General features: G+C 40.6%; 2 protein-coding genes across 2 annotated transcripts; one reads left to right on the top strand and one right to left on the bottom strand.

The window, feature by feature from the left end:
- Positions 1 to 429: 429 nt before the first annotated feature.
- Positions 430 to 11,161, top strand: LOC122619878 (serine/threonine-protein kinase 32A). The gene is made up of 9 exons (XM_043797080.1): positions 430 to 992; positions 5,447 to 5,619; positions 7,804 to 7,859; positions 7,921 to 8,086; positions 8,627 to 8,697; positions 8,760 to 8,886; positions 9,092 to 9,217; positions 10,247 to 10,428; positions 10,486 to 11,161. The coding sequence occupies exons 2-9, from the start codon at positions 5,565 to 5,567 to the stop codon at positions 10,987 to 10,989; spliced, it is 1,287 nt and encodes a 428-aa protein (XP_043653015.1). The 5' UTR covers positions 430 to 992; positions 5,447 to 5,564; the 3' UTR covers positions 10,990 to 11,161.
- On the bottom strand, positions 3,541 to 4,794 carry LOC122619879 (ubiquilin-4). Its single transcript, XM_043797082.1, has one exon. It carries the CDS (start codon positions 4,664 to 4,666, stop codon positions 3,629 to 3,631), a length of 1,038 nt encoding a protein of 345 aa, XP_043653017.1. The 5' UTR covers positions 4,667 to 4,794; the 3' UTR covers positions 3,541 to 3,628.
- Positions 11,162 to 11,187: the final 26 nt, after the last annotated feature.

The raw sequence follows: 11,187 nt of genomic DNA, 5'->3' as shown, positions 1-11,187 counted from the left end.
TGTATATACTTTATATGGTCAGATACGGTTCCTTCTGCCTGTTACATACTTTTCAACGAATCTAGTATACCCTTTTACTCTACGAGTAACAACGGTCGTGCCCGCCCTTGAATTTCGAAACATTAATCCAACTTATCCACATAATTTTGAGGCCTTTAAGGGGAAAGGGACAAAAATGGAGGACACCCGACCGGATGTCGGCTCATCCATTAGTGAGGTGGGAGGTTCCCAATAATTGTGCAACATGTGCGCAATCAATTTATGCCCAAATTATGGTCCTTTTTGGCAATGTAAAAGTACAAATGCGAAAAGTGGGCTATGTAAATAGGGTCTTACCAGTCATAATCAGAGCAAAAATAAGCACATTTATATAGTTAATGCACATAGCCAACTTAGCTAATTGATGTTCATTCATAAGACTTACCGATTTGTTTTCGTCCGCAGGACTTGCACCTGCGCAAAATCTCCGGAGAGAGAGATAGAAAGAGAGAAGTTTGCAGGATGGCAGAGCAGAGCGCGTCTTTAAAAACAAAACATTTTCAGTCCCAACTACGCGGCGGCTGAACACGGTGGCTCAACGGCCCAGCTGGAAGGACTACTAGGCCGAAAACTAACGTAAATAATTGCCGACGACGGCGGTAAAGCGTACAGGGGTCATTGCATTTCGCAGTGTGGGTGTTGTGACAATCGGCATCGCCAGCTTCGCGTTCATATACGTACATTCCGCCAGGAATAAAAGGAGCAACAGCACCAACACATACCTTTATGGAGTAAGCCACCTTCGCTCTGGTGCAGGGAGTAGAAGCGTGCTTTTTGCAGCACTTTAGACCACGGAAAGCAAATCCAATTCAAATGAACCGTGCATCCAGGAGTGAGCAAAACCAACATCTCGACTTCGAGGCACGCCAATCGATAAATTCGAAGGAAGCGAAGTGGTAACCTCTGACGTCCTCCAAATAAACGTTGTGAGGATTTTCCCAACCGAGAAGCAGGTACTTCGGGGTTACCCGGTCGTGGTGTGTATGTACATATGTATATTTATGTATATGTTCGCCAGCTGAAATGAAAGAACGGACAGGGAATGTCGATGAACCCTAGAACCCCATTTCATTTTCGTCGCATTGGTTTCGCTTGTCAACTTGATTTCCAAGGGCTTTGGTGTCTTCTACCGACCTTTTTGGGGTTACAAGCTACGAGCTACTTCAACAATGTCTTATGTATCTATGCTAATGCGACACCAACTGACATTTTCATTTGGATTATGCAAAGCAGATGGGCATATTAAGATATAACCGACGTTTACTTGCGAGCTCTGGATATACACTAATTCAATGGTCCCGCACACTCCGTGAATATGAAACGCGGCTCCATCAAGTCGCTTCAACTTATACATCGATTTTTTTCCGCGCCAGAGCGTAATGTGACGTCATCCGTTTTTTTCAAAAATGATTGGGCAAAGAATCAGGACAATAACGAAAACTAAGTGCTTTCAATTCAGTGTCAGCAACTATCAAGGCTAAAATTCTTCTTAAAATGTATTCAATAGGTGGGGGCTATGTACCAGGATACAGTCTTATAATAAAAATAAAGTTATTTTCATGATCGTCGTGCTTACTACAATATTATTAGACTTCTTCGATTTACATATGTATGTTTTTAAAAACGCACTCTTTCATAAAACGGTTTCTTTATTGCCACACATTCTCTTAAGAATATGGTGTGACAATATAGCCAGAAGGTCAAAGATATTAATATTCGATGTAAATTGTAAGAACTCGCTCTCTTACCAACGATCCGTAAGAATCAAAAATCATAAAACAGACGATGTATTGTTCTTATATATATTCAACGAGGACCACGACCATTTTCAAGGTTATCTATAACGGGTGCTTACTACAAACAGAAAAAATCCACATCTTAAATTAACTTCAGATAAAGGTAGCTAGCTATTAATAATTGTCAGAGTAATGACAATTTTAAAGGAAATATTACTTTTGTAAATTATAAACCGAACAGAACGTCGAGATCTTTGGTGTTATAAGAGCAAATAAGTTATGATTAAGCAGGCAGATTGTATTGACGCGAAGTTTTTTTTGTACGTTGCTACGTCCTTATCTTACATCTTACATGCTTTTTGGGAATTCTGTCTTTTTGATAAAAATTGGCAAGACAAACGATAAAATGAAAAAAAAATCCAAACAGTCTACATATGTCTCAGCAATCTGCATAGAAATTGGCAAGATAAATAATGAAACGAAAAAAAAAACCAAACCTTTTTCAAAGGTTTGGGCTTGGTAGTTCTGGGCGGTATGAGAGTGTAGAATGGGTGTGGGAAAAATAAAAAAATTTGGCTAATTTAAATTGTAAAAAAAAACAAAATTTGGCTAATTCAAATTGTAAAAAAAAACATTTTTAAAAAGTGTAAGCGTGGAAGTTTTCGGTCTGTGGGCGTCAGAGTGTGTATGGCAACATTTGACAACAAACTTGCGCGTTGTCTATATCTCTGAAATCGGTAGGCTAATCTCCTAATAAATTTACAAGACTAATAAAAAAACAAGAGAGAACGCTATAGTGGAGTTTCCCGACTATCTGATACCCGTTACTCAGCTAGTGGAAGTGCGAAGAAGAGTCTTCAAAACTGACAATTTTTGGCGGTTTGTGGGCGTTAGAGTGGCCGTGGCAAAAAGTTTATTGGCAAATCGATAGAAAATTTACAAGTCTAATAAAAAATGAAAAAATATTAAAAACATTTTTCAAAAGTGTGGGCGTGGCAGTTTTGGGCGGTTTGTGGGCTTTAGAGTGGGCGTGGCAAAAAGTTGTTTAGCAAATCGATAGAAATTTACAAGACTAAAAAATATTCAAAAATTAAAAAAATATTAAAGCATTTTCAAAAGTGTGGGCGTGGCAGTTTTATGCGGTTTATGGGCGTTGGAGTGGGCGTGGCAACATGAATCAACAAACTTGCGCTGCGTCTATGTCTCTGGAGTCTGTATGTTTAATCTCGACGTTCATACGGACGGACAGACGGACATGGCCAGATCGACTCGGCTATTGATCCCGATCGGGAATATATATATTTTATATGGTCGGAAACGCTTCCTTCTGCCTGTTACATACTTTTCAACGAATCTAGTATACCCTTTTACTCTACGAGTAACGGGTATAAATATCAAAACATTTTTCAAAAGTGCGGACGTGGCATTTTTGTGCGGTTTGTGTTAGAGTGGGCGTGGCAGCATGGGTCAACAAACTTGCGCTGCGTCTATGTCTCTGGAGTCTGCATGCTATATCTCAACTTTCTAGCTTTTATAGTTCATGATATCGAGGCCTTTATACGGACAGACGAACGAACAGACAAACATAGCAATATCGACTCGGCATTGGTCCTGATTAAAAATATATATACTTTATATGGTTGGAAGCTATTCCTTCTACTTGTAACATACTTTTCAACAAATCTAGTTATCAGAAATAAAAACGTTAACATTACGCGTTGATTGGTTTCACTTGGTTTCAAGATTTCAAGCCAAAAATTCCACAGGATGTATGTATATTTTTTATTGTGCATATTAATTGGCGTCTCAGACTCTCGGCCAAGCAACAAAACAAAAGTAGTACATGTAGTAGTTTATTCCTCCAAAAACCGATTCCAGTGGTCCAGTAGTCTTACAGCGGAAGCAACATTGCCCAGAGATATCAGCAGAGCGCGTTTGTTACGATTACGGTTTCTGTAGCCCATTTGAGCCAACTGTTCCACCTGAGTGTGGTAGCAGTGCTGGCAAGTTCCCTCATCACCGGAACGACGGTCTTCGCACTTGGTCTGTGTTGCAACAGAAGTCATCACTTTCGATGAGATTTTCTGCCTGTAATTGATATCAGTGTCGGGCAGAGGCGCAACAGAAGCTCGTCCTTTGATTATACGTCTGGCCAAAGCACATGTCCTTGGATTGGAGGGGCTAGGCGAGAGAAACCACGGGTTGGGAAGGGGGTCCTTCACCTCGCGACCTCGCTGGGGATTCGAGGTCGGCTTAGCGCCATGTGACGCCTGCTGAAAGGACATGGCCACGTTGTCTTCGTAGGCCTGTAGCATGCAGTAGTTCAGGCGGCTCAAGATCTTGTACCCACCAGGTACAAACTCCATGCGTGATATGTGGAGGTCGCGGCGGCGCCCCAACTCCTGCTTCGCCGGGCTGAAGGCTAATGCGAGCATCTCCCGTAGGTTCTGGTCGCTGTTAAAATAATGTCGCATGGCCGCATTCTCATCGAGCAGTCTCCGGATTCGCGGATCGGCCTGTAGCAGATTTCTCAGCGCAGCGGGCTCTTGTTGAAGATAGGCTATGTGGGCCGCCTGCCAGGATCTCATCAGGCGCTCGCTCGGCCTGGAAAGCTTTGTGAACCCGTTCGGCGTCGTCGGTGGTAAGCTTGCCACTTCCGCGCGGCAGACGACGTGCACAGTGACGCCGGAGACGATTCCCCTACCGTCGATTGTCCCCTCGTCACTTAGCACCTGGCCCGCGAAGACCAGGATGATCCGAGAAATGGCCTGTTCAAAGCGCACGGCCACCAGGACGCGCAGGTTTCGGATCAGTTCGTTCTGGCGCAGGGTGACGGTTTCCACGCGACCGCTGCCCTTTGCGCAGATTTCTATGGACTCTTCGGTGCTCATGCTTAAGTAATGTGCAAGATAAATAGGGCCAGAGCCAGAAATGTATTGTGCAGTAAACCTTGTATAAAATAAAATATTAATCGCACCGGGAGTATTTCTATACGTCGACTAGTCAGAATTTAATATATTCTGGGTGACATGTCAAATTCGTCTTTGAATTCAAAAAGTGCACTCCACGATGATAGGCACAGAGAGAGTGGGATGCAAGGAGACTACCGGTCTCCTCTCCGGAGCCGTGGAATTCAAAACCTGTAATTAGAACAATTTATTTTTTATCGAAAAGTATTTTAAAGCTTTTTAAAACTGCATATTAAGATTTATCAAAGAAAGATTAGTTTAGGGAACTTTAAACTGTACCAAAAATGTATACCCGGTACTGCTTGAGTAAAAGGAAAAAATTTAACATGTTGCTGAAAGCGTACTCATATATTAATATTTATGGTCAGCACTAGCCGAGTCAATTTGGCCACCATATTATTCAACTGCCAATTACTATGCGTACTTTCTATAGAACCGTCGACATTACCCAATCCCATAAGAATAAAAGCCCTTAGCAATTTTGGTTTGTTTAATCGGAAAACACTTACGTTAACATCATGTCTTTATAAAAACCAAACGTGATAGGTCAAAATAAGAATTGATTCTAGAGTAATACTCTTATAAAATCTGATTACCAACTAAATCGAAGTACCAACTATTAATTGCATTTTGCATCGAGTGCTACATTCTTAAACATATCTTTAAAATCTATTTACTCTGGTTTTCGTTTCTCTCAACTAGTCCTCCCCCAACTTTTCGTCCCCGACTCCAAAAGTAATTGGATCCTATTTGAAGAAGAGCTAGCGTAGGGAGACTGGACGTCTTAATCGACTTAAATTCAACGCATTGATGTAGCACAATGGGCGCAAACACATCGAGCAGATCCGACGCGAGTCTGCTCGCCGATGACGATGGTAAGTACAGAAAGGGATCCATTGAATGAATTATATCTGTTTCTTGGCAACAAATATAATTATTTTTACAATAACCTAGTACGCGCCGTGCAACACAAGGCTTAAAAAAGGCTTTAAAATCATAACATTGTGTTTTTTATTTATTTTCTCTGCTATTATGGTTTATAACAAATTTTTGTAAGTTTTAGAAAATAAGTTTAAAAAGCGGACTTTCTCAAAAATCCTAAATTTTCAATGGGTACTTAATAGGTTATGAAAAGCCATGTATCCGAACTGAATTAAAATGTCCTTTTAAATAATGCCAACATGAATGTAAATGACGTACACTAGTCGGCATAAGGAGTTTGACCTATCAGCGTCTTGATGAACCAAGGGCAATATTTGACGACGAAAAAATATTTCCTTATGGACCCTTACCCAAAATCGACCTAAAAGTTACTCACTTGTACATTCAGAAAACGGCCTAAAAAAAGGATCCATTACCAACTTACCCTTGATTTTAGAAAAATGAACCCTACAAATGATCATAATTATACCCGTTTTTCGTAGAGTAAAAGTATATACTAGATTCGTTGAAAAGTATGTAACAGGCAGAGTGAAGCGTTTCCGAGCATATAAAGTATATATATTCTTGATCAGGATCAAAAGTCGAGTCGATCTAGCCATGTCCGTCTGTCTGTCCGTATGAACGTCAAGATCTTAGGAAATATAAAGGTTAGAAAGTGAAGATTAAGCATGAAGACTCCAGAGACGTAGACGCAACGCAAGTTTGTTGACCCATGTTGACACGCCCGCAAACCGCCCAAAAATGCCACGCCCACACTTTTGAAAAATGTTTTGTAATTTTTTCATTTTTTTATTAGTTTGTAAAAATGTGATGTCTAATGTCACATTTTTGTTAGTCTTGTAAATATCTCTTTGCCAAAAAACTTTTTGCCATGCCCACTCTAACAGAGTTAGAAATTTACAAGACTAATACAAAAATGAAAAAATATCAAAACATTTTTCAAAAGTGTGGGCGTGGCAGTTTTGGGCGGTTTGTGGACATTAGGGTGGGCGTGGCAACATGAATCGACAAACTTGCCCTGCGTCTATGTCTCTGGAGTCTGTATGCTTAGTCTCAACTTTCTACCTTTTGTAGTTCCTGAGATCTTGACGTTCATACGGACAGACAGACGGACGGATAGATGGGCATGGCCAGATCGACTCTGCTATTGATCCTGATCAAGAATATATATACTTTATATGGTCGGAAGTGCTTCCTTCTGCCTGTTACATACTTTTCAACGAATCTAGTATACCCTTTTACTCTACGAGCAACGGGTATAATTATAGTGTGGTTGTCATATTAAAATATGTTAATACAATAGCAAAAACTGTAATTCGACCTGACCATCAAACAATCCTTGCGAACAAATTTTATTAAAATATCTAAAATTCAATTTTTTTTTAAGCCGAAGAAAGATTCAAAATATATCGGGGAAACAAAACTGTTACAATCGTCCCTCAAATAGTTTTTCACAATGATATCGAAAAACACAGTGGGCGTGCGGCTAAAACATCTACTGCTTAAATTTGTGGAGCACTTACACCCGAGGTAGACCGGAGACAATGGAGTTTGTAGACGACCTGTGCCTGTCTAGGATATTAGGACTCCTGGAACTGTCCGATCAGATTGCTATGATGCAGAGCTACAAGCGTTGTCGCCCCCTGCTGGGAAGCATATGGCGTCACCGGCTGACCAGGATCTCGCTAAACCTGCTGGAGATACCCATTCTCGGAGATGACTTTAGGTTTCTTTTGGCAAGCGCCTGCCAGCAGCTGCTTGAGCTGAGAATCAGCTACCTAGGTAGGCAGCATTTCCAAGAGCTCATAGTGCACTGTTTTCCGAATTTATGGCTTCTGCGAGTGGATGTTTTACCTCCTTTTTTCCTGTGCCCACGGCAAAGACTTCAGTTGATCCAGATTATTCCGAAATTCCTTCCCGAGAAGCACTCGGTCACAATGGGGCACATGCTGTGTGTAGACTGCCAGAGCCAAATGCCAAGTTAGATGCCATCGGGTGTGTGTGCTGCCGAATGCAAATAAAAATTCATATATAGATTTGTTACGGATTTTTATGCTCTGAAGAGGAATAGTGAACACCTACTGTTACCTAAATACTTTTCCTATCTTACGTTACAGTAAATTTTGACCATTTCCAAATACTTCGCGCCATAGGAAAGGGCAGTTTTGGAAAGGTAGGAGCAGTATTTTGTAATTTTTCGAGAAAACCCTCGCCTTTACAACATATTTTCGCAGGTGTGCATTGTCCAAAAGCGTGATAGCGGCATCCTGTACGCGATGAAATATGTTAGTCGCTCTGCCTGCGAAATGCGCGGAGCTCTCGGCGGCGTCATTAAAGAGGTGGAACTGCTATCGTCATTGGAGCACCCGTTTCTCGTCAATTTATGGTTCTCGTTTCAGGGTAAGTCTCAGCAGGTACAATTCTCGAACATGAACGCAATCAAGTATGAGCGTTTCAAACGAGGAAATATGTAAAGCTGCCAAGTAAACTTAAAATATACATAGCATGCAGATTCTATTGAAGCATATTTGTTTAAAACACTTTTAAAGGAATCTAGTACACCGTTTTAATCTGTGTATGACGAGTATAGTACCGCCAACATTGTTAAATAATTTTAATTCCTATTGTTCCTGGCAAACCCTAAAAAGGAAATAATTAAATTTTCCTTTAGCGAGACAATTTGATTGTCCACCAACGTAAATATATCCATATTTATGAACAAGCATATGAAAATAAGTAGATGGTTCTACCTTTGCCGAGGCTTGTTCAACCAAAGACATTAGAACTCTAATGTCTTTGGTTCGACTTACCGGCTGGTAGCGTTTTTCTAAGGCACCGTTCATCCCGGATTTTGCTATCTGTCTTTTGCTAATTGTCAATCAAAATGCAAATTAACTTGCAGTATTCCTTTTGAAGCTACAATTCTCCTGCTTTTTACAGATGAGGAGGATTTGTTTATGGTTTGCGACCTGTTGACAGGCGGGGACTTAAGATATCATTTACAGAACAGAGTGAGTTTTTCCATGACAACTACCACCTGTGTATCCTTAAGTACGTACTCTCTATTCCACAGGTTGAATTCTCCGAGCAGAGTGTGGCCTTATTAGTGTGCGAGCTCGGCAGTGCATTGGAGTACTTGCAGGCGCATCGAGTAGTTCACAGAGACATCAAGCCCGACAATATTTTATTGGACGATACGGGTAAGGCTTTATTTAGTAAAAAAAAAACTAGGCAAGTAGTTGGATTGGAAAAGTGAAATATGATATCCGAAAAATAAAACAAGGTCAGCAAGTGCACAAATCTAAATATTTACAAGCAAATATTGGACAAATTTAGATATTATATATATATTTAGATATTATTAAGATTAACATCACGATATATTAATATATACATCACATATAGGACATGCTCATTTGACTGATTTTAATATTGCAACGAGGTTGCAAAAAAATTCCTTGGCCTGCAGTATGTCAGGGACTAAGCCCTACATGGCGCCGGAGGTGTTCCTGTGTGCTTTGGACGAAGTGGGTGAGTAAATTGATCTACTACTATGTACTAGGCATTTTCAAGAATATTTGAATACCAAAAGTTTGTTTTGGCAATTAGTTATAGTAATCAAAAATAAATTTAAATTTATTGTTGATGTACTTACATATATTATATGCTATTTAATAAACATATGTACATATGTACGCAGAACCACAAATTTTGACGTAATTGGCCATTTCGGTTTATTCTCTTGAATTACTTGGAAGAAATTTGTACCTTGTGTAAGGAACCATACAGAACAGAACGTTCTTTCAACAAAAGAATTCATGGAACACAGAGAATAAATTAATTAATAAAGTTGGTTTGATTGGATGAGCTGACTGGGATGGATGACTCGGAGAAGATGCTGTTATTGCTATCAAGGCACCATAATTTGGCATTCGTGCGTGCCCTTCTTATTTGAATAGGAATTAACCAATACTTAGATAAGCATATAAAGTATTTTTGATCAGGATCACAATCCTATCGGGTAACTAAACTCCATAGCTAGAAAGTTGATGATTACAATTCATAAACAAGAAAGAACTCTATAGTCAAGTTCCCCGTCTATCAGATGCCCGTTACTCAGCTAGTGGAAATGCGATCGAGAAATTTAATTATTTTTCTGACATATTGATAGAAATGAAGATACATCATAATAAAACCAAAGGAAATTAACACATTTTTCAAAAGTGTGGGCGATGCAAGTTTTGATGAGCGTTAGTGTTGGCGTGGCAACATTTGGAAACAGCCTATGTCTAAGATGTCCCTGCATGCTTAATCTTAACTTTCTAGCTTCCCCGAGATCGAGACGTTCATACGGACAGACAAGAACGGCAGATCGACTGGGCTAGTGATTCTGATCAAATATATATTATATTTTATACTTTATGGGGTTGGAAACGCTTTCTTTTACCTGTTACATACTTAAACGAATCTACCACATGATTAACGGGTGAAGCACTGTCACACACACTTGAAAAATATTTCAATTTGTCTTTTTATCAAACCTATTTCTATCCATTTTAGCTGGCTATAGCTATCCGGTAGACTGGTGGTCCCTTGGCGTCGTTGCTTATGAAATGCGGGGAAACATTCGACCCTTTGTAGTTCACTCGAACAGCCCTCTGGCGGAGATCAAGAATATATTGAACACCCCAGTGCACTATCCCCGCTACTGGAGCAGCAACTTTGTCGATCTGTTGCAGAAGGTGGATTGAATCATTTTATTGTAAGGGGCAGTGGCTAAAACTTTATGACTATTGCAGTTACTTTCCACTTATCCGGGTGCCAGGATCAGCACAAGGCAGGAGCTGCATCAAACGCCGATGCTGCGCAACATTGACTTCCAGATGGTGCTCGAAAAGAAGATCAAACCCATCTATAAACCTCCCGAAGACCACCTTAACTGTGATCCCTGCCTAGAGTTGGAGGAGATGATTGTGGAATCACGGCCCTTGCATAAAAAGAAAAAGCGCCTGGCCAAGCAGAGGTCAGCACAACGTGACAGCGATCCCGAGACTGCGCTGGTCAAAGAGTTCATTGCTTACAACCGCTACAAGGAGCTAAAGCGTAAAGCCATGGAACAAAAGGAACACGACTGGCAGCGCGAACTGGAACTGGCCATGGCCAACTCCATCGTGAACAGCCTGGCTCCCATCCAAGAGAAACCTGTCGCTTCCACTGTGCACGACGCCGACTGTGCGACCGCATCATCCACAGCCGCCCAGTTAAAGGGGGACATCATTGAGTTCATTGATCGCACTCCATAACCGCAAAATAAAGAACGCTTAACACGCTTAACATTCCGACAAGACCGTTTTAAAAATAAAATCTAAGTAGCGGTTAATAAGCAACAGGTTTCAAGGTGCCCAAATAACCAGACCCGGTCTCATGGGTCCTAGTTTTCGAACTCCTGAATTTCATTTTTTGTATATGTGCATATTATATACAGAGCTATGACATTTTAC

This window comes from Drosophila teissieri, chromosome 3R, assembly GCF_016746235.2.
Source record: "Drosophila teissieri strain GT53w chromosome 3R, Prin_Dtei_1.1, whole genome shotgun sequence".
In the NCBI taxonomy this organism is placed as follows: domain Eukaryota; kingdom Metazoa; phylum Arthropoda; class Insecta; order Diptera; family Drosophilidae; genus Drosophila; species Drosophila teissieri.
This window is presented reverse-complemented; position numbering and strand designations above follow the sequence as displayed.